This window comes from Bufo bufo, chromosome 1 (genome assembly GCF_905171765.1).
Source record: "Bufo bufo chromosome 1, aBufBuf1.1, whole genome shotgun sequence".
NCBI classification, from domain to species: domain Eukaryota; kingdom Metazoa; phylum Chordata; class Amphibia; order Anura; family Bufonidae; genus Bufo; species Bufo bufo.
Genome location: NC_053389.1, coordinates 834,773,026 through 834,796,402, shown reverse-complemented (window position 1 = coordinate 834,796,402; position 23,377 = coordinate 834,773,026). Strand labels below are relative to the sequence as shown.

The 23,377-nt window shown below is 48.2% G+C and overlaps 1 protein-coding gene across 1 annotated transcript; it reads left to right on the top strand.

Annotated features, from left to right (window-relative positions):
- The first annotated feature begins 22,213 nt into the window (after positions 1–22,213).
- On the top strand, positions 22,214–23,173 carry LOC120990482 (olfactory receptor 5B12-like). The gene has a single exon (XM_040419325.1). The coding sequence runs from the start codon at positions 22,214–22,216 to the stop codon at positions 23,171–23,173; it is 960 nt and encodes a 319-aa protein (XP_040275259.1).
- Positions 23,174–23,377: the final 204 nt, after the last annotated feature.

The window sequence follows — 23,377 nt, the reverse complement described above, 5'->3', positions numbered from 1 at the left end:
TCCAACTTTGATGTAATGTCCTTAAAACAAGTCAAAATGAGGCTCAGTAGTGTGTGTGGCCTCCACGTGCCTGTATGACCTCCCTACAACGCCTGTGCATGCTCCTGATGAGGTGGCGGACGGTCTCCTGAGGGATCTCCTCCCAGACCTGGACTAAAGCATCTGCCAACTCCTGGACAGTCTGTGGTGCAACGTGACGTTGGTGGATAGAGCGAGACATGATGTCCCAGATGTGCTCAATTGGATTCAGGTCTGGGGAACGGGCGGGCCAGTCCATAGCATCAATGCCTTCGTCTTGCAGGAACTGCTGACACACTCCAGCCACATGAGGTCTAGCATTGTCTTGCATTAGGAGGAACCCAGGGCCAACCGCACCAGCATATGGTCTCACAAGGGGTCTGAGGATCTCATCTCGGTACCTAATGGCAGTCAGGCTACCTCTGGCGAGCACATGGAGGGCTGTGCGGCCCTCCAAAGAAATGCCACCCCACACCATTATTGACCCAATGCCAAACCGGTCATGCTGGAGGATGTTGCAGGCAGCAGAACGTTCTCCACGGCGTCTCCAGACTCTGTCACGTCTGTCACATGTGCTCAGTGTGAACCTGCTTTCATCTGTGAAGAGCACAGGGCGCCAGTGGTGAATTTGCCAATCTTGGTGTTCTCTGGCAAATGCCAAACGTCCTGCATGGTGTTGGGCTGTAAGCACAACCCCCACCTGTGGACGTCGGGCCCTCATATCACCCTCATGGAGTCTGTTTCTGACCGTTTGAGCAGACACATGCACATTTGTGGCCTGCTGGAGGTCATTTTGCAGGGCTCTGGCAGTGCTCCTCCTGTTCCTCCTTGCACAAAGGCGGAGGTAGCTGTCCTGCTGCTGGGTTGTTGCCCTCCTACGGCCTCCTCCATGTCTCCTGATGTACTGGCCTGTCTCCTGGTAGCGCCTCCATGCTCTGGACACTACACTGACAGACACAGCAAACCTTCTTGCCACAGATCGCATTAATGTGCCATCCTGGATAAGCTGCACTACCTGAGCCACTTGTGTGGGTTGTAGACTCCGTCTCATGCTACCACTAGAGTGAAAGCACCGCCAGCATTCAAAAGTGACCAAAACATCAGCCAGGAAGCATAGGAACTGAGAAGTCGTCAGGTCACCACCTGCAGAACCACTCCTTTATTGGGGGTGTCTTGCTAATTGCCTATAATTTCCACCTGTTGTCTATCCCATTTGCACAACAGCATGTGAAATTGATTGTCACTCAGAAAATTCGCGAATATTCGCTAGAATATTTGTTTCATATTCGTCGAAATCGAATATTCGTCATCTTTCTAGTTATCGCGATTAATATGCGATTTAAATAATCGCGTATTGCGATTGTAGCTTAAGGCTACTTTCCTATTGGTTTGATATCTAGAATGTATTCGTCATATTCCTCAAAACAAAGATAACAAAGTATTCTCCATCTTCGTTTTAGGTACCTATTCGTCAACTTCGCTAATTCTAGCAATCAAATAGGAAAGTTGACTATAGAGACAGCTGTGTTTAATTCGCTATGCGATTATATTACTTTGCTGATTTATGCGATTACCGGTATATACATAATTAACTATTACAGATACGATTATACAGTGAGCGGGGCCCGTGTAGTAGAATACAATCACTGCACGGGCCCCTCTGTCATCATAAAAGCAGATGCCGGCCCCCAGCCCCTCCTCCCTCTCAGCTGATACACCCGCCGCGCGGCATCGCGGTGGGTGTATCATTGAAAATTCGGCAAAATCAGCAGCATTCGCCCCATAAGACGCACTGCTATTTTTCCCCCAGGGCGAAAAATACGGTAGTTCCATGATGATCTTGGTCCTTAGATTACCATTTGTCTCTAATAATATTACAATTAACAATGTTTTATAATATTGACATTTTCCAGATGTTTTTGAGATATACCCTGTATGTCAATGTTTGTTTTTGTCATTTATTGTATATTTTATACAGCCATTTTATTTAGCTGTGGCTTACAATAATTTTATAGTATTTTTTCAGAACATTTTTAGAAGGATTCAAAGAACAATTGAATGCAAGTATCAGAAAAACCAAAAAGGAGAACAAAGGAAGCACAACAACCATAACACCTACAGTAAAACCAGAAGTCAAGAAATGGAAGAGGGAAAACAGCAGCAAAGGGGAGTAATATGTAATGTTGTCTTGGAGTTCAAAGTTGCCAAATCTTTAAAAGCATGTCTTCCTCGTCAGAGACAATATTGTGTAGGTGATCCATAAACAGTGCAGGATTTACTTTTGTCCAGAAACAGTGCCACAGCCACCTGGAGGTTTTAGGTGGCAATAAAGTTCAGTGGCATTCACTTCATGTGTTAGCTTAACAATTTAGCCTTACCACGAGGATTATCAATGCTGAAGGCTTCTGGTATGTCTCAGAGCCTAGAAAACGTATCAAGAACTTGATATAGGTTGGTAAGGGAAGTTAATAGTGATGATCGAGCATGCTCGGCCGAACACCAGTTCTGCTCGACCATTTCGATGCTCGGCACACGGCAGTATTCGACCGAATACCGCATGTGCTTGAGCGCAATGCTCGAGTCTCCACCCCGCATGTTTCTTGGATGCTACGCAGCCAATAAACGTGCAGGCAAGTACTGCCATCACTGTAATGCCGTACATTACAGTGATTGGCTGGCCGGAACAGGTCATCGGGTGCTATATAGCATGACGTGTGTTCGGCTCATTCTAAGTCAGGGAGAGCTTTGCTGAGGAAGGGACAGACAGTGAAGAGGAGTGATTTAAGAATTGGATTGCAGCAGATAATGCTTCCAGTCGGTTAAGCACCACTCTGTCTTCCACCAAATCCAGTCTCAGTAGCCAAGAGTCTGGTCAACAGAATCCTCACCCTGATTCTCCTTCCTCCCACCATGGAGAGTCTGGGCAAACACTCGGATATTCCAAAGAGCTCTTTTCAGCGCCATTCCTTGATTTGGCCCTCTCGACAAGCCTGCTTGAAGAGGGCCAGATCTTGTGCCCTGATTCCCAAACTCCACAATCACAAGAACATGACAGTGGGGAACAGCAATTATTATTATTATTATTTATTATTAAAGTGCCATTCATTCCATAGCGCTGTACATATGATAAGCGGTGCACATATATAATACAGACAATTGCACTAAGCATAAACAAGACGAGTTACAGACTGGTACAGAAGGAGAGAGGGCCCTGCCTGTGAGGGCTTACAATCTACATGGTATGGGAGAAGGACACAGTAGGTGCGGGTGAAGTTGGTCGTGGCAGTATAGAGACAGCAGGGTCGCTGGTTGTAAGCTTGTCTGAAGAGGTGGGTTTTCCGGTTTCTTTTGAAGGATTCCACTGTAGGTGAGAGTCTGATATGTTGGAATAGTGAGTTCCAGAGTGTGTGGGATGCACGGGAGAAATCTTGGAGGAGATTGTGGGAGGAGGTGATAAGAGGAGAGGAGAGAAGAAGGTCTTGTGAGGATCGGAGATTGCGTGTGGGGATGTATCGGGAAAGTAGCTCAGAGATGTAGGGAGGGGACAGGTTATGGACAGCCTTGTATGTATTTGTTAGTATTTTGAACTGAATTCGCTGGGCAATGGGGAGTTAGTGAAGGGATTGGCAGAGGGGAGAGGCAGAGGAGTAACAGGGTGAGAGGTGGATTAGTCAGGCAGCAGAGTTGAGGATAGATTGGAGGGGTGCGAGAGTGCTAGATGGAAGGCCACAGAGGAGAATGTTGCAGTAGTCTAGGCGGGAGATGATGAAGGCAAGTACAAGCATTTTCGAAGATTTAAAGTTAAGGGAAGTGCGGATGCGGGAAATGTTTTTGAGTTGGAGGCAGCAGGTGGTGGAAAGGGCTTGGATGTGTGGTCAGAAGGAGAGGGCAGAAACCAAGGTCACTCCAAGGCAGCGTACTTGGTTGACTGGGAAGAGTGTGCAGCCATTGATCATGATAGATAGGTCTGTTGAAGGGGGGGGGGGGGGGGGTTGAGCAAGATGGGGGAAAGATGATGAATTATGTTTTATCCATGTTAAGTTTTAGAAAGCGAGAGGAGAAAAAGGATGATATAGAAGATAGGCATTGTGGGATTCTGGATAAGGTGGTGATGTCTGGACCAGAGAGGTAGATTTGTGTGTCGTCAGCATAAGAGTGATACTGGAAGCCATGGGACTCTATGAGATGTCCCAGGCCGAAAGTGTAAATAGAGAAGAGCAGGGGTCCTAGGACAGAGCCTTGCAGGTCACCAACAGAGAGGGAATGAGACGAGGAGGTGGTGTGAGAGTGGGAGACGCTAAACGTCCGTTATGTGAGGTACCGTATGATGTGATCCAGGAGAGGGCCAGGTCAGTGATGCCACGAGATGAGAGAGTTTGCAACAGAAGGAAGTGGTCAACAGTGTCAAAGGCAGAGGACAGGTCAAAGAGAAGGAGGACAGAGTAATGTTTTTTGGTTTTGGCTGTTAGTAGGTCATTGGTGACTTTGGTAAGGGCAGTCTAAGTCGAGTCGTGGGGTCAGAAGTCAGATTGTAGCCGGTCAAAGAGGCAGCAGGAGGAGAGGTGAGAGAACAGTTCAGAATGGACATGTTGTTCAAGTAGCTGTGAGGCATACTGAAGAAGTGATATGGGGCGATAACTGGACAAAGCAGATGGGTCAAGTGAAGGCTTTTTGAGGATGGGTGTAATGGTAGCATGTTTAAAACCAGAGGGGAAGACACCAGAGGTTAGTGATAGGTTGAAGAGATGAGTTAGGGCTGGGATAAAAACTGTGGTGAGGTTAGGGATGAGGTGGGATGGGATTGGGTCAAGTGCAAAGGTGGTGAGATGTGATCTGGAGAGTAGAGTGGAAAGTTTTTCTTCTGTAATGGTGGAGAAGGGGGTTTTGGGAGAAGAGGACCGAGCAGTTGTGTAGAGGGTCTGTGGGGACTGTGTACTGAAGCTTTCTCTGATGTTGACTATCTTTTGTTTGAAGTATGTGGCAAAGTCCTCGGCTGAGATAAGAGGAGAGAATGGGGGCGCTGGGGGATGGAGAAGGGAGTTAAAAGTGTTAAAAAGTTGTTTAGAGCTGTGGGACAGGGAAGATATGAGAGATGAGAAGTAGGCATGTTTTGCATCAGCAAATGAGGATTTGAATATGAGGAGGGATTGCTTGTATGCAGTGAATTGATCTTTAGAATGGGATTTTCTTCCTTCACCGCTCAGCAGCCCTGGATGCTTGTCTGAGTTTTTTGGTCAGGTTGGTGTGCCAGGGTTGTCTGTTAATTTTTCGGGTTTTGTTGTGTGTGAGGGGGGCAACGGTGTCCAGAGTTGTACTTATTGTGGTGTTATATAGGGTAGTGGCAGCATCTGGGTCTTGGAGGGAAGAGATGGTAGAGAGTGGGAGAAGAGAGTCAGAAAGCAAGCAAAAGTCAAGATGTTTAAGGTTCCTGTGGGGGTGTGCTAGTATGTGGACCAGGAGAGCAGCAGAAGAGACCAATGAAGAGAAGGTGAGTCGGTTGTGGTCAGATAGGGGGAGAGGCGAATTAGAAAGGTTAGATAGGGAGCAGAGGCGGGTAAAGATAAGATCCAGAGTGTGACCATCTCTGTGGTCACCACTGTGAGAGGCCGAAGGAGGAAGAGAGTGATAGGAGTTTAGAGGCGGCTGAGTGGCCGGTGTCCACTATATGAGAGTGCAGCAGGAGAGGAGGTGTCAGAGGGTGTCAGCCATGTTTCTGTGAGACCCAGAAAGGAAAGTTTTTGAGAGATGAAAAGATAATGAATGTAGGACAGTTTGTTACAGACAGAGTGTGCATTCCATAATGCTCCTGCAAGAGAAACCAAAGGAGCAGGGGTCAGAGGGATGGTTATAAGGTTTAAGGGGTTGCAGAAATTTGTAGAAGGAAATTTGTAGTAGGAGGTAGAGGCGAAAGTGGGGATTTGCTGAGGGGGGCCTGGATTTAGAGATATCACCAGCAGTAAGGAGAAGCAGAGAAAGTGTTAATAGATGAGAATAACAGAAGGCAGGAGGTATCTGTGTGTGTTTGGGAAGGAGGTGTTTTACGTTGCCAAACAGGTTTGTGCAAGCGGTCAGATGAGAAGGTAAGATGGAGGAAGATATGAATAGTTTCTTGCTGGGTGAATGGATGTAGGGGTATTTCAGGAGGTTTTTGAAAAGTAGAAAGAGTAAGATGAAAAATGTAAACATTGTTTACAGTAACTTTGTCTGTAATTACCTGTGGTCCCCTTCTGGACACATTCTGGTATAATTCAGTATGTGCACTTAAAGAGTTGCACTTGAAAGATGTTTCATTTGGAAAGACCAAGGTCTGGAAGACCTAGGAACTTAGATTTATACCACTCAGTGTTCAATCAGGTGTGACCAAGAGGGGAGAGGCTACATATGGCCTAATCAAGGGAGGACCAGATACAGGGGTGAAATAGTCAATGTAAACAAATACTCAATATATCCAGCAGGGAAAGATATATTAAAGTTCAGTGGAGACATCACAGGTATGATAAGGAAAGATGAGGGGTGTGGAAAATATCAGACTGTGGAAAAGCTGGGTGCAGCAGTTAGCTTCAGTGGAGACATATCAGGGATGAGAAGGGAAGATGAGGGATGTAGACAATATCAGACTGTGGAAAAGCTGGGTGCAGCAGTTAGCTTCAGTGGAGACATACCTGGAGAGGAGAGAATTGGGTGATGGTCAGTAGGCAATGATGACAAAGTGAATTCCATATCCATAATAATACATTCTGATATAATTCAGTATGTGCACTTAAAGAGTTGCACTTGAAAGATGTTGCATTTGGAAAGACCCAATTGCTGTTTAATGAGGGGGATGATGATGAGACACAGTTGCCAATAACTCAACGGCAATTACTGTCTCAAGAGGTTGATGAAGAGGATGAGACACAGTTGTCAATCACTGAGGTAGTGGTTAGGTCAACAAGTCAGGAGGATGAGCAGAGTGAGGAAGTGGAAGAGGAGGTGGGGGACGATGAAGTCACTGACCCAACCTGGGAAGGTGGAAAGCCGAGCGAGGACAGCAGTACAGAGGGGGAGGGATCTGCTGCACCACAACAGGCTGGAAGAGGCAGTGAGGTGCCAAAAGGGAGAAGGCGGGCCACACCAAACATGCCTTGCAGAAATCTCCCTTGCCAAGGGGTAGATGTTCCACAGTATGCCGCTTTTTTGAGGAAAGTGTGGACGACAAAAGAGCAGTAGTTTGAAACCTGTGTCGTACCAAAATGAGTCGGGGCGTGAACACTAGCAATCTCACCAAGCACTGTAATAAGTGGGATGAACGCCTGGATCCACAATCTGTGTCTGCGGGTCACACCACTGCCTCCTCTTCCCCTGTGTTACATGCTGGCCAATCCCCTGTCGAAGGCGCAGGCCCGGATAGCTCCCGCCCTGCACCTGGACCTTTGCAAGCACCATCAGCGACCACATCCACTTCCGTGTCCCAGCGCAGCGTCCAAATGTCCTTACCCCAGGCATTTGAGCGCAAGCGCAAATACCCAGCCACCCACCCACAGGCCATAGCACTAAATGCTTGGCTTTCCAAATTACTGGCCCTGTAAATGTTGCCATTTAGGCTTGTCGACACTGAGGCCTTCCGCAGCCGATGTCGGTGGCCGTCCCGCGTTACGCAGTCCCCAGCCGCCACTATTTTTCAAGGTGTGCTGTGCCTGCCTTACACCAACATGTGTCCCGTAACATCACATGTGCCCTGACCAACGCAGTTACTGGGAAGGTCCACTTAACCACGGACCCATGGACAAGTACATTCGGCCAGGGACGCTAGATTCCCCTGACGGCACACTGGGTGAACGTTGTGGATGCTGGGAGCGAGTCGTACCCAGGGATGGCACAGGTGCTACCGACGCCAAGGATTGCGGGCCCTAATTCCATTAGGGTTTCCGCCACCACCTACGTTAGTGGCTCCAACCCCCTACTCCACCTCCTCCACCCCCTCCTCCACTTCCACCTCCGAATTATCCGCATGCAGCACCAGTCAGTCATCAGTCGGTAGCTGGAAGCAGTGTAGCACTGCAGTGGGGAAGCGTCAACAGGCTGTGTTGAAGCTGATATGCTTAGGGGACAAACAGCACAACGCCGCAGAGCTGTGTCAGGGATAAGGGAACAGACTGAGCTGTGGCTCTCGCCACTCAACCTAGAACCAGGCATGGTTGTGTCTGATAATGGCGGTAACTTGGTGGTGGCTTTGGAGCTCGGGAAGCTCACACACATCCCATGCCTAGCCCACTTCTTAAACTTAGTGGTTCAACGGTTTCTCAAAACCTACCCCAATTTGCCTGAGCTACTGGTGAAGGTGCGCCGCGTGTGTGCACATTTCCGCAAGTCATCGACAGCTTCAGTGCGCTGGAACTCCACGTTCCACATGTTGGCCAGGCTTTGTGAGCAGCAGAGGGCAGTAGTGGAATACCAGCTACAACATGGTCGTCGCCTTTCCAGTCAGCTTCCTCTATTCACAAGCGAGGAGTGGGTATGGGGGCATGGATGTCTGACCTCTGTGAGGTTTTAAGAAACTTTGAGGAATCAACACAGATGGTGAGCGGCGATAACGCTATTATGAGCGTCACCATCCCACTTCTGTGTCTACTCAAACGCTCGCTGCTCACAACTAAGGACGACGCTTTGCATGTGGAAGAGGTGGAAATGTGGGAAGACATTACACAGGGTGATAGCCCTCAGTTTATCTTCTCAGCACAAATTGGACGATGAAGAGGAGGAGGAGGAGCAGGAGACGGTTGCCTCCGCTACAGAGGGTAGTACCCATGAAAGTTTAATTCCACCTGCTCTGCATGGGTGAGAAGAAGAGGAGGAGGAGATTGAGAGTGATCCTCCTGATGACGACAGCAAAGTCTTGCCTGTTGGTACTCCGGCACACATGGCTGACTTCATGTTAGGCTGCCTTTCCCGCGACCTGTGCGTTATATGCATTTTAGACAACACGGATTACTGGTTGTTCACCCTTCTCGACCCCCGCTACAAAGAGAACTTCTCATCTCTCATTCCTCTGGTGGAGAGGACGAGCAAAATGGTGCAATACCAGAAGATCCTTGTTGAAAAATTGCTCCAAAAATTTCCATCTGACAACGCTGGTGGCAGAGTCCGTAGTTCCTTGGCCAACCGAGGATAGGAGACAAGGGGAACACAAAGCAGTTCCAACAGAGGCAGGGCAACACTCTCCAAAGCCTGGGACGGTTTCATGACACCCCGCCAGCACCCTCACCCTGATGCGCGGCCTAGTGTCACAAGGAGGGAAAAATTTTGTAGAGATTGGAGATTGTAAAGGAGTACATAGCAGACGGTGTAAGTGTCCTCAATGATCCCTCAGTGCCTTACAACTACTGGGTGTCCAAGCTGGACACGTGGCACGAACTGGCGCTCTACGCCTTGGACGTGCTGGCCTACCCTGCCGCCAGCGTTTTGTCTGAGCGGGTATTTAGTGCTGCTGGTGGCATTATAACAGATAAGCGTATCCGCCTGTTAACTGAAAATGCTGACAGGTTGACTCTTTTAAACATGAACAAGGCCTAGATTGACCATGACTTCTCGACTCCACCAGAGGAAAGCGGCTGAACATAAAGGCACTTTAAATGTTTTGTTTATAATGTTCTGAATATACTGTATTCCCATGCACCCCTTCCACCACAAACATATATGGTTGAATCTTCCTTTTCTCATCCTCCTTCTCCTCTTCCATCATATCAACATGCTTATTTGTCTCATATAATGCCCTCCCCTATATGCCCTTCACATATAATGTTTTACAGGGTCAGCTCACCAGCAGGCCTTCACCTACAATCTTTTAAAGGGTCAGCTCACCTGAATGCCCTCGCAAATAATTTTTTAGAGGGTCAGCTCACCTGCAGGCTCCAACCTACAATCTTTTAGAGGGTCAGATCACCAGCAGGCTTTCACCTACAATCTTTTACAAGGTCAGCTCACCAGCAGGCCCGCACTGTAAATGTTTTACAGGGTCAGCTCACCAGCAGGCCCTCGCAGATAATGTTTGACAGGGTGAACTCAGCTGCAGGCCCTCGCATATAATTTTTTAGAGGGTCAGCTCACCAGCAGGCCCTCACCTACAATCTTTTACAGGGTCAGCTCACCAGCAGGCCCGGACCTCAAATCTTTTACAGGGTCAGTTCACCAGCGGGCCAGCACCTCAAATCTTTTACAGGGTCAGCTCACCAGCAGGCCCTCGCATATAGTTTTACAGAGTCAGCTCACCAGCAGGCCTTCACCTACAATCTTTTACAGGGTCAGCTCATCTGCAGGCCCTCGCATATAATGTTTTAGAGGGTCAGCTCATCTGCAGGGCCTCACCTACAGCCTTTTAGAGGGTCAGCTCACCAGCAGGCCTTCACCTACAATCTTTTACAGGGTTAGCTCACCTGCAGGCCCGCACCTAAAATCTTTTACAGGGTCAGCTCACCTGCAGGCCCGCACTTAAAATCTTTTACAGGGTCAGCTCACCTGCAGGCCCGCACCTAAAATCTTTTACGGGGTCAGCTCACCAGCAGGCCCTCACCTAATTATACCTAATAGGTAATTTGCGCGCATGCTGCCTTGCTCGGATGTGGTAGTCATAGCCGTTTCTCAGGCTCCTTCTTCGGAATCGAACCCTGATTCCCCATTACCCATGGTCACCATGGTTGGCACTGACAATAACATCGAAAGTTGATAGGGCAGACCTGGGAGTCCAAGATGCATCCAGACATCCTCCGCATGCTGTTCCCGAACCATTTCGGTGGTGTTTCCATCAATTTCTGACCTTTTCCTATGAACCAGACACCCTCCCCTCTTTAGAGTGCCTGGTTTAATGCTCGGTTTCTCCCATTGACTTCCATTATACTCGGGTGTTCAGTAGAGCACCCGATGTGTTCGGCCAGAGCACCCAAGCACCCGAGCACTTTGGTGCTCAATCAACTCTAGAAGTTAATTGAGAAGAACAAAAGGTCTATCTACCTTAACCACTTAATATCATCATTCAGCCTGATCAAGTGGGCCAAAGACCTGATGGATGATACAAAATAGAAAAAAAGGATCAAACATGAGCTATAGAAATGAGATTAGAAAGGACACCTTAATACCTTAACAGCAAACTGAGCTGAGGGGTCGGTATGCAATAATTCCCCCAGACTAGCGTCAAAATTGTTGGTTCAGTTTCCTAGAATTTAAAACCTAAAGTCTCAGTTTAGGAAATCAAAGGTCTTATGCTAATCAAAAGATTAACACAATACAGGTCAAGCCACTGAACCATCTTAATCAGCTTGTGCCAACTATATATAATTCGGCAAGCTTGGTCAGAAGCTTGTCTGCTGGGTGTGAAGCCCATCAGATCCAGTCCCAGCAATAAAGTTATCAGATTTGGCAGGACCAGTTGCCTTGGAATTTGCAGAGCTACATTAACTGGTTAAGGATCTCCTATATATATATTTATGGTGAGCGGTCCAGATTTTCCACCTTCCGCCATTGTATTTCTCCACAGTCTAGCCTTCCAACATTGTATACTTATGACAAAGACTTTAACCTTTTGCCTGAATAACCTAATTCTACATCCCCCACTATCAAAGACAGCAGGGGACCCTGAAGACCCCAAAGACCAAAGTGGCTTTCACCACTTCTACCTAACTAGACTTAGCTTTACCACATGTGGTAAAGTAGGCTATCTGGCAGACTGCTGTAGTTCACCGTATCCAGCATAGTTGGTTAGGGTCATGCACTGCTCGGGTCTATTGGCTATGATGGGATCCGTCAGGGATTCAGACTGTTTCCGGCATGAGCGCTAAATTTTGGCAGAAAAAAAATGGATACAGAAGCCCGGCAATCCGAAAGGAGTGCGATGCAAACTCCGTGGCCTGGAAACCCGCCGCCCCCAAACACTAAAAACTGCCACAAACTGATACCGGGACAAGGCCCAAGTGCACGAACAATGCCCCCTTAACATCAGGCCGAACCCCCCAGAACTCCTCCAGACACCTGATGAGGCAAACCACAGAACCCACAAAGGGCGCAGCACAAAACGCCTCCCCGCCCCTCCAGATCCGTTTTAGATCTACGCAACGAACAATCCAATCTCTCCGAGCAGCGCACCACATCCCCACGCCTCAAACCTCCATCTCCGCCTCTATTTCTTGCCACCAACTCAGACACTCGGAAAGCCCCAAAAAATGCCAGCGAAAAAAACGCACGAAACAGACACACCTCATACCCTGACACACAAGTAACCCCCACCTGGCTCCACAACAAGTCCAATATCTCAAAAAAAAAACGGGCGGCGCGTATCCCTAGTGAACACATGTCTCCGATAACTCTTCAACGCCTGGTGCACCATAAAACATTTAGAGTCATCCGCCATGCCCCTCATGCGCAACCAGAAGGATATCGCCGACACCCGTTTCGAAACCACTGAATAAGACTAACCTGCGCTAAACGCCAATCCCACCATATAAATCAGAAGCACCCGAAACTCCTCAACAGTACTACAGCCCCCAACCTGCTCAATCAACCACTCCCACTGGGACCAAACCGAAGCATAAGCCAACCACGTACCTGTACTCACAGATCGTTGAAGCAACACAAGAGAGACCCCAAGGCCACGCTCCAGAGCCACTGAGGACAAGGACGGCCGTGCTCCTCCGCCATCGGCATCAGTCGACGAAAACGATCCCACTGAAAAAGAGAAAGAGCCACCGAATTCTCAACACCCGGAACATGAACTGCCAAAAACACGCATTCAACTCCAAACCCCTCAACACCAAATGCCGCAACAAACGAATCCCTGGCGGCGAACTAGCAGATTGGGCATTAATAGCCTGCACCATGCCCATGTTGTCACAACAAAAACGAATCCTCTTGCTCCGAAAACAATCACCCCATAATTCCACCGCCAGCACGATGGGAAACAATTCCAACAAGGCAAGATTAGTCAGAAAACCAGCCCCACGCCAGTCATCCGGCCACGACCCCGCACTCTATTGACCTTGCAAAAAAAAAACGTAACCGCACGCCCCTGACGCGTCCGTAAGGAGCTCCATATCGACATTAGAAACCGTCTCGTCCATCCACACAGATCGCCCATTAAACAGGGACAACATTTTTTCCCAAACCTCCAGATCTGCCCTAACCTCTGCCGACAACCGCACAAAATGACACGGAGCAACCACCCCGGCAGTCGCCATTGCCAATCGACGGCAAAAAACCCGGCCCATATGCAGGATCTGACAAGCAAAGTTCAGCTTACCCAAGACCGACTGGACCCTGCGCAACTGCACTTTCCGAAGTCCCCGCAAACCGGACACTTCCTTAACCAACTTATCCTCCGGCAAGCGACACTCCATGCGCTCCGTATCAATGACGATACCCAAAAACTTCACTGACGTAGCCGGACCTTTCGTCTTGTCCGGAGCTAACGGGACCCCAAACGCACCAGCAACACTCTCCATCGTATGCAATAAAATGGAACAAACGTGGGAACCCGCCGGCCCAACAAACAAAAAAACATCCAAATAGTGCAGCACTGACTTCCAACCAGCCTCCTGCTTCACTACCCATTCCAAAAAAGAACTGAACTTCTCAAACAATGAACACGAAATCGTGAACCCATCGGCAAACAGCAATCAACATAAAACTGCCCCTCCCAAACAAAACCCAACAAGTGAAAGCTCTCCGGATGTATAGGCAGTAAACGAAATGCCGCCTCTATATAGGTCTTGGCCAACAGCGCCCCTTGCCCGAAACTACGCACCCATGCCACCGCTGCATCAAAGGACGTGTAGGACACAGAACATAACTCAGGGTCAATCCCATCATTCACCGAACTCCCAGCCGGGTAAGACAAATGGTGAATGAGCCGAAACTTGTTGAACCAACCCCAATGGTGAAACGCGCAACCCCGGCAACGGCGGGACAGCAAATGGACCTGCAACCCGCCCTGCGTTAACCTCCTTCTCAATCTTATCCCTGACAACCCCAGGCCTCGCCAACGCGGACGCCAGGTTCTGAACCACACCGTCCCCCCAAACCGTAGAGCACGGAATACGAAAACCATCAACAAACCCCTGATGCAACAACTCCGCCGCCTCCCTATCGGGATACTCATTTAGGAAGGGAAGCATCACGTCCACCTACACCGGTGTCGAACCTCTTCTGCACAACATCCTGTTCTCTCCCTTTCCCCTTCTTAAAACACCGGGAGAAACTATGGGCACCCCCACACCCGGAGCATTCATGCTTAAAACGGCAGTCGGACAGGAACTTACAGTACCCCTCATTAAACTGCCAGCAGACCCCTTTCTTCCCACCAGAGGGCAACTCTGCCGCTGACGTACCCCCTGACGCGCCAGGAAAGGGCTGACCACCCACCTTCTGGTCCGCCATAAGGCGCATCCAGAGGCTGATATCTTTGTGATCCCACCTAATACTGGGGCGGATAGCCTTGCGTTGACGAAACTGCTCATCATAACGCAACCACGCCACCCCACCATACACCCTATAAGCCACCCCAATAGAGTCCATATATCCAAAAAGCGGCACCTTCTCCCCTACTACGCTTGCCAAAATTGCAAATGCCTGTAACCAATTCATGAACGTATGTGGTATCAGTCGATACCGACGACGCTCCTCCTCCTCCTTCTTGCAATCATCCAGCTTGACCCTATCTAAATTAAACTTCTCTGGGGCAAAAGTGAAAAAATTTCAACATATTCGTCCCTATAAATCTTCTCCCTCACCTCTGGTTTCAGATGAGCCCCCAAAGGCCCCTCGAAACAGACATACACTTCCCCCCTAGCCGCGTCTGCCAACTGCACCACATCCTCCGTACCCGACTTACCACCACTACCGGTCGCCGAAAACGCAACCACAGGCACCGCCACAGCCACAGAATCCCCAGACCCACTCCCCGCTACAGATTGTGCGACCGGACCAGCCGCTCCCAAGCAGGCCGGCACCCCCTTCGACCACACCGCCGCAGGCGATTGTCCGATCCCAGAACCCACCCGCGCTAACAACGCAGACAAACCGGATAACAACTCCTGCACTACCTGAGTACCCCCGTCTCCCACAGACGTCCCCGTCGCAGCACCCTCCCCCCCACACTGACCCGCCCGTGGCATCCTCTCACCTGGCCGTCCCTGGGGATGGATCCCATCAGCCGCCGCACGCCTGGACTCCGTCTCACGGACACTCGCGGAACCCACTGCCACCGCAACCGACTCAGCAGCGTGCCCGCAGGTCGCAAATTGGACATCCTTATCCTATGTGGACTCTTGAGCAAGCTCCCTTTCTTCTTCCGACCCCTCCGCAGGAAAACCGGAAGCAGGTACTCGAGGATCCATTGCTGCGACGCCATCAGCACCGCGTCCAAGCCCACCGGACGGTGGCCGCATTACACCAACCGCCGCAGCGCCGTCACCAGGAACAGGTTCTCTAAATGCAGCACCCTCCGCAGATGCCCTCTTAGGGGACGGAGCCACCTGCCACACACAGCTCCCATGCTGCAATTGCCTCCGGCGCCCACTAGGAGGCATCAGCACGCCCAGTTCTTCCTGCTCCTGCTGCCTGCCGCTCTGGTCTACCGTATTGAAGGCCGCCTGCACTCCCCTGCTACAATCCTGCTGCTGGCTCCATTCTTCCCCGGAGACCAATGTGAGTCAAAGGCTCGTCCCCTGCTGAGGCACCCCAGCACCTGGCCCGCCGTCACTCCTGGCCTGACTGCTACCGCTGGCTGGGAGACAGGAGGGGGGTTAACCCTTCCCTCTCCCACATGACCCGACTGCCGAGCGGGATTCCTCCCTGCACGGCCGCGAGCAGCGCTGGTTCCGCTACCACGCTGCCGTACCGGAGGGTCCCTAACGGGGCTCCCTTGGCGCCACCGGGTCCGAGGGGTAATCTACGGGCTCAATCTCTCCGGAGGCCGAGACCTCCGCGCCCGCACCACAGGAACAGCAGGGACCGCGGCCGGGCTGGTCCGCTGCAACACCGCCTGCAGCGTCTCCTGAACCCACTGCAACCCCCGATGCGCTGCCGCTGCCCTAACCTGCTCGAATAACATTTCTAGTTTGGACATGATGCACGTGCAACTTCTACCCACGCTTTCCTCTGACTGAATAAGCCCCACCCCAATATCCTCTAAACTGACATCCCATAACCCGCTCCACCCCTTCCTTTCTCCTACCGGAACACTCCCTCATATCATAATTAACCCTATCCGCCACTTACTTCCCCCTAAGTCAAGCCGCATTTCGCTACGGCTGTGCCCCGCTCCATTGCTTTTCTTCTATCCAGGTCCTGTGTCTTTGGGTTCATGTGCTGTTGTTACACAGGGAGGACCAAGTGGTAGAGTCACAAGCAGATCTAACATCATCAAAGATAACCTCACTGCTAAAATGTGAGTTTAGAGGGGATCATCCCTCATTGGAACTATGGAAGGTAGGCTGGTTCCTTCTCCTAGTTCTATATGGCCAAAGGCATGGCACTCTGTCTTAAAGAGGACCTTTCATCGGTCGAAACATTGTAAGATAATTATCAGGCTGTGTAGAGCGGTGCCCCGGGATCTCACTGCACTTACTATTATTCCAGGGCGCCGCTCCGTTCTCCCTCTCTGTCCTCCGGTATCTTCGCTGAATTGGTTCTACTAGGCGGAATCTGCCCTCTTTCTCCCTGGGCATTCTTTCTCCCAGGCTGTAGAGCTGTCCAATCGCAGAGCAAAGCTCACAGCCTGGGAGAAAGAACGCCCAGGGAAAAAGAGGGCAGATTCCGCCTAGTAGAACCAATTCAGCGAAGATACGGGGGGACATAGTGGGAGAACGTAGCGGTGCCCAGGGATAATAGTAAGTGAAGTGAGATTTCGGGGGGGCGCTCTACACAGCCTGATAATTAGCTTACAATGTTTGGACAGATGAAAGGTCCTCCTTAAGGGAAATGTGTGTAGCTACCAGTTTAGTCATCAAGGTGACCGTGCTAAAAGCCTTAATTAAACCTTGGTGTTGGAAGAGATTACAGAATGAAGCCACCCTTATATTTGTAGGTGTTTCATAGTAACTCGGAGGGATTACAATACATGAAACACCCACACTCCTGGTGGTGCTAGAGCTCAGAAGAAAATAGAAAATGTGTAGCAGCTCAACAATAAAAAGTATATACCGAACCTTTTAGTGTTGGGCGCCAGTCTGAAGCTCCCCCAGCTATACGTGAAACTTGTAAGGAAACTGCAGTACTCACTTGTCCTCTGTATTCCAAAATGTATTCAACAACGAAAAGCTTGAAAAAGACCATAACGGTCGATACGTCGCACTAAGTTGGTGAATACATTTTGGAATACAGAGGACAAGTGAGTGCTGCGGTTTCCTTACAAGTTTCACAGCTAGAGCTCAGTATACACAAAGGAAGTATTTGAGCACTTTGTGCAGTCTTTTTGGTTCTCTGGTTATTACCGAGAGGGAAAACTTTGAATAGACACCCTACTCATACAGGCAGAGACCTAGTGGTAGCCGTTGCTATATCAGTCTACGTATATAGTAATAAAAAATAGTCTCATGTAGCACCTTAATTTTACCTGGGTACCCTTAGAGCACACCCTAAGCACAAGCCGAGGGTGGCTTGGTTTTACGTAAGGGGGTATGTTACACCCCAGAGTGGTGTTACCACTCCTTCGGCAGGCATTTTGACACTGTTAAGGCATAATTTGTGGACGCTTGGTCCCACAACGTATCCCATAACACTATCTGTGTTTAAACATCATCTGCCCCAATAAGGGAACATTCTTTAAAGCTTTTGGATCTAAAAAAGCTTTGCCGGTGCGGTGTGATATTAAACGCGGCGCTGTTTGCTAACGTCAAATGTGCGTTTCCCCACAGCTATGTATGTCAGTGTCACTTAGACATCATTTACTATTAATGTCATTGCGTTCCAGAGCTTTAGGAGGGGGGAGAATATTAGTTGACCGATCCCGAATTGCTGCACCCCCGCTGGTCTCGCTGGCTGAGGGTTGTCACCGCTGTGGACATGGAGATAAGAGCAGTGAAGAATCACAATGAAGAAGAATAAAGAACAGATATAATCTAGAGAGTATAAACTGTGTAGGATAAAGTATGTGCCACTAATAATTAGTGGTAATGATCCTGTGATTTCTCCCTCACTCGCCGCCTGTCCTATGGGACCACAATTATCCTCCCGGGTAAATATGTCTCTTATAAAAATCTGCAGATTTACAGGCTGAAAGATCTCTGCAGATCCCAGGTCACAAGCGCACAGCGGTATGTCTGACAGGTGAGATCCGTCATGGGCTGAGCAGACCTTGGTGTGATATTTCTGTTCCAGTTCTCCGCTCCACCAGCTGAGCTATCGAAGGGCTGAGCTGTAACAGTGGTAGTACTGTACGGTATTATACTGTTCTTCTAGGACATGGTAGTGTACCTTATATGGCTCATATACTCCTCTCTACACTACATGGGCACTCTCATATTCTAGCAGGTGTCACCTATTTTGTCTTTAGCTTCTAAAGTGTCCCAGGTCCTCGAGTGCACGTGGGGAGGTCAATGTCATCGGTGTCTAGGAATATGTGACCTCTCTGGCCTTATGGATATGTACAAAGTACATGCTTTCCATACAGCACATTGACTCTATATATCATATCTATGCACAAAGGTAATGGGTCCCAATCTAAATTGTGTAACAGGCCCTTCCATGTACCATTTATATTTCTGGTATCTTCTGATGTAGAGGAGAGGTGTTTTGCCACCTCAGGTACCAGCTCGGGGTTGAAGCTGTTGCCTCTTCATCCCACACCAGATCCTATGAAGCTAAACATGTCTTCTGTTACCCAAAATATCCATTGGTTTCAGGGTGATCTAGAAGTAGATCTGTGCCTTTGGGTCTGTAAATGTTTTTTTTTTTCATCTCTTACAAGCAGCGAGGATTTCTCTTCTTCCTCATGTTCGCACCTGTTTACTAGCATTATCGGAGCTGATTTCTGGTCATGTCATCATCTTGCTCAGCCTGGTTAATTTAGGGAGGAGTTGTTATTGGTTAAACTTCCTTTAAATGTTCATGTTTTCTGTTCTTTTGTTGCAGAGTGTAGCGAGAGCTCAGTCCAGCATCCAGAATCCGTGCTTTCCTAGTATCCTGTTCTAGTCTATTTGTGTGACGTGTGGATAGTATGGGATCTGTAGTCCTTCTGCCTTTCACTGCTGCCAGTATTCAGGTTTATTGTTCGTTGTCTTTTTCCTGTAGATTGGTTAAATATAGATCTGGTGCAAGGTAAGTTAAATAAAGTAATCTCCAGGTCCAGATGGATTACAACCAAGAGTTCTTAAGGAACTCCGTTGAGTTATTGCTGGGCCCCTGTTCATAGTACCAATCACTTCATATATGATCATATAACTGTCCCTCTGGATAAGCTATCAGTATCTGATTGGTGGGAGTCTGACTCCTGGGACCTCTTTCAATCAGCTGTTTGAGAAGGCAGCGGCGCTTGCAGTAGTGCACTGGCCTTCTCGCAGCTTTCCCTAGACTAAGTGACATGTTTATCGATCAAGTGGCCTAGGAGCAACGCAGCCCCATAGAAGAGGATGGGGCTAAGCGTGATACCAAGCACGGCCACTATAAAAGCGCTGTTCTTGATGAGCAGGGAGAAGGCTGTGGTACAGGAGCCCCGGTGCCTTATCAAACAACGGATCACCGGGGGTCCCGGTTGTCGGACCCCCCTTCCAGAGGATAGGTCATCAGTGTTTAAACTTGAGAACCTTTTAAATACAAACGGCAGAGCTATGTAAGTAAAATAAATGAATAAATATTAATAAAAATAAAACATGAAATTAATAAATTATAGATATGACAGTTTAATATATTGCAATAATTCCAGTTTCTCTTCCCTCCTCTCTAGTGATAGGCTGGAATCATACTGAAGTAAATGCACATAAAAAAAAAGAGTTCAAAAAAGCAATTGCCAAATGATCATCAATTCTAAAGGTGTCCATGAATGTCAACCATCTATTCTGTAATGAACTCCTTGTATCTGGATATGAAACATTAAAGTTTCTCCAGAAATGACTCTACTTTCGGGCCCGATGTATAATATTAAGATCCACCATAGACCAGTTTAGTTGTGTGTCTGCTTCAAATTCACCTACAGGGCAGATTTTCAGTGCAGATTTGACTCCTAGAAAAGCAAAGGGTGGGATCTGGGCACATGGTGGAAATTTGGAGGAGACTTCACCCTACTTTGCAACAGTTCCTTTGTTACTCTTCATCTGCTGACTCCTCATCCTTTGTGTATTGGGTCTAGTGCTTAGTGAACTTCCTTACTGCACTGCTAGAGGTAATCCTTCCCTCTTTCTCTCTGTCCAGCTGCTGATCAGCCCTCCTATTTAGCTGGGTTGTGAATCCATCTCCAGGCCTGAGCTTTGAGGTTTTCTAGTGTCTAGTAATCAGCAAAAGTGTGATCTCTTGTCTAACTACCTGTGTATCATACCTTGCCTGACTACCATTCTGCTCCTTGCCACCTGCCCAGACATTGGAATCACTATCTGGATTGAGCACGTACTCATCCTGGCATGGCCTTGGAATTGCTATCGGGAATATGCACGTACTATGCGTTCCCTGATCTTGAACTGTACTCAGACTAGGCCTTTTTGCCGGGTACCTTGGTGTTTCAAACCACTCTCTCATGCCCGTGGGTCAGCTGCCATCTACACCAGGACTACTCCAGAAGGTAGCTGCCTTGGGTGGTTCCTAGCAGTGAAGTACACATGCCTGTAGAGGGGTTAAAGGGTGAATACCAGGGAACTGCCATGGCAATGACCTTAGGTTTAGCCCAAAGTCAAACCGGTTAGCTAGGAGAGTGGGTCCACTGTGTTTAAAACTGTGCAGTAGAACTTTAAAAGTAAAGTTGCATGTACTGTTGAGGTGTTCTGTTGCTGAAGAACAAAGGGGTCTCTGTGTCTCCAAGCTAGTTCGAAATACATGATACAAGATGAAAATCCAAGGAGATCGGGGCAATCTCCATGGTGACTAATGTCCATCTTCATTCCCATTTCTTATACACTGCACACAACTTTTGACTTTCACTTCTCGCCTTGCGGTGCCTTGAGCTGAAAAAACACCTGGCTTACTAGTAGTAGGAGTGGGGACTCTTACAGCAAGGTATGGTCCATCCCTCTCAACGGAAGGGTAATATTGTGGAATGATGCTACGCAGTGAATGTGCATCCTAGGTCAAGAGTTGTTAACATAGGTTCCACTTGGTGGCAGGTATCAGGGTTTAGACAGGAACATGGTGGAGGTGCACTGGATGGGTGTTTGAGGTTTGACCTGGAATCAGAAATGGCCTCAATTTCAGGTTAGTGTTAACAGATGGCGGACTCCACATATTTTGGTCACACATGCAGAGGGAAATGACATGGACAGCTATCCTATGTGTAATCCTATCAAAAACATTTAAAGGGACCTTATCTGCTTTTGAGACTTACATCTGGGTCTGAGAATCCTTTGGTCTGAGATGATGCAATGCCTTAAGTGGAGGAAAGCAGTTTCTGTGTCTGTCTTGAATAGAGCCCAAGTGGAGATAAAAATGGCTGTAGAATTTTTTTTTCATGCTGAATGGGGCTTTGGTGGTCCACCATATTTTATTGGAGAAGGGAGGCTTGTACATTGGAAACATTGGAAAAGGAGTGGTTCATCTTACTTACATGGGGTTTTGGTTTGGCTGAAATTTTAGAATTTGGGGCCGGCGTGTGGAAGAGTATTCATACTTAAGGAGGTCAACTCTTGAGGGTTTGGTGAGTCTTTGGCAACACCTGATTACTCCATCCAATGGGGATTATAAGAAAGTTTGGTGGTTTTAATCACATTGAAGTGTAACACGTCGTGGTGGACCGACTACACCAGTGACAGATGTGTCTGAAGTGATAAAGTGTTGCATGCAGGCTGCGGAAAAAGGGATTTGGAGTAAAACTGGAAACTGTAACTTGAAAAACAATGTCAGTACATTTCACCAAATAAATCTAAATGGCAGTGCTCAATGTCAAGTAGAAGCTGCAAAAGCTGAAAATCATTCCCACACAGACTAAATAGTCTACCAAGACAACTTGGGGTATTGCTAATTGCATAGTCTTCTTTATCCACATCTATCTTTTAACACATGTGTTTTTCAGGTTTCCTTTTTGTAGATTCCAATGGAGAACACAACACAAGTGACCACATTTGTGTTCTCTGGACTGACGGATAATGAGAAGCTCCTTCCGTTCCTCTTCATTTTCTTCTTATTCATTTACCTCCTAACGATCATGAGTAACATTGGCATTATAGCTCTGGTCTGTAACACCTCCAGACTCCACTCACCCATGTACTACTTCTTGAGTTGCCTCTCTCTTGTAGACATCTTCTATTCATCTGTTATTACTCCTAAGATGTTTTCTGACCTGATCTCGGTGAGGAAGGTCATCTCTTTTAATGGATGCACTCTCCAATTCTTTTTCTATGCAGCTCTGGGAGGAACTGAGACCTTTCTTCTTTCTGCCATGTCCTATGACCGATACATTGCTGTCTGTCACCCGCTCCATTATATGTCTGTAATGACCAAGATGAAATGCTTATGGATGGTCATTTTTTCCTTCTCCACTGGCTTCTTCCAGTCCGCAGTACAGACTAGCTGTGCATTCAGTCTCAAGTTCTGTGCATCAAACCTCATCGATCACTTCTACTGTGACATCCCACCACTGCTGAAGCTTTCCTGCTCTGATACTTTCTATTGCACCATTGTGACAATCTACACCGTAGGCGTACTTACTATTAGTTCACTGATGGCGATCCTGCTCTCATATCTATTCATACTTGCATCAGTTTTGAGAATGAAATCTACTGAGAGCAGAAAGAAAGCCTTCAGCACGTGCTCCTCACATCTCATGTGTGCCTCAATATTTTTTGTGACTATCTTCATCACCTATTTACATGCTCCTTCTAGTGTTTTTACGAGCCAAGACAAGGTGGCTTCAATCTTCTACTCAGCTGTGACACCAATGCTCAATCCCCTGATCTACACTTTGAGGAACCAGCAGGTAAAAAGGATAATGGCACAAGTGGTGCATAGTTCTCACACAAAGGGTCTGAAAAATGTTGAAGACATATGGAGGTAGTGGGAGACATCTGAAGGCAGTAAGAGACATTTGGAGTTTGCAGGAGACTTCTGGAGGTGGTGAGAAAGATTTTGAGGTGGTGGGGGAGATCTGAAGACAGTAAACAACATTTGGGGGGGATGGAAGACATCAGGATGTCGTACGATACATCTTCAGGTGGAGTGAGACATCTGGAGGTGGTTAGAGATATTAGGAGGCAGTAGG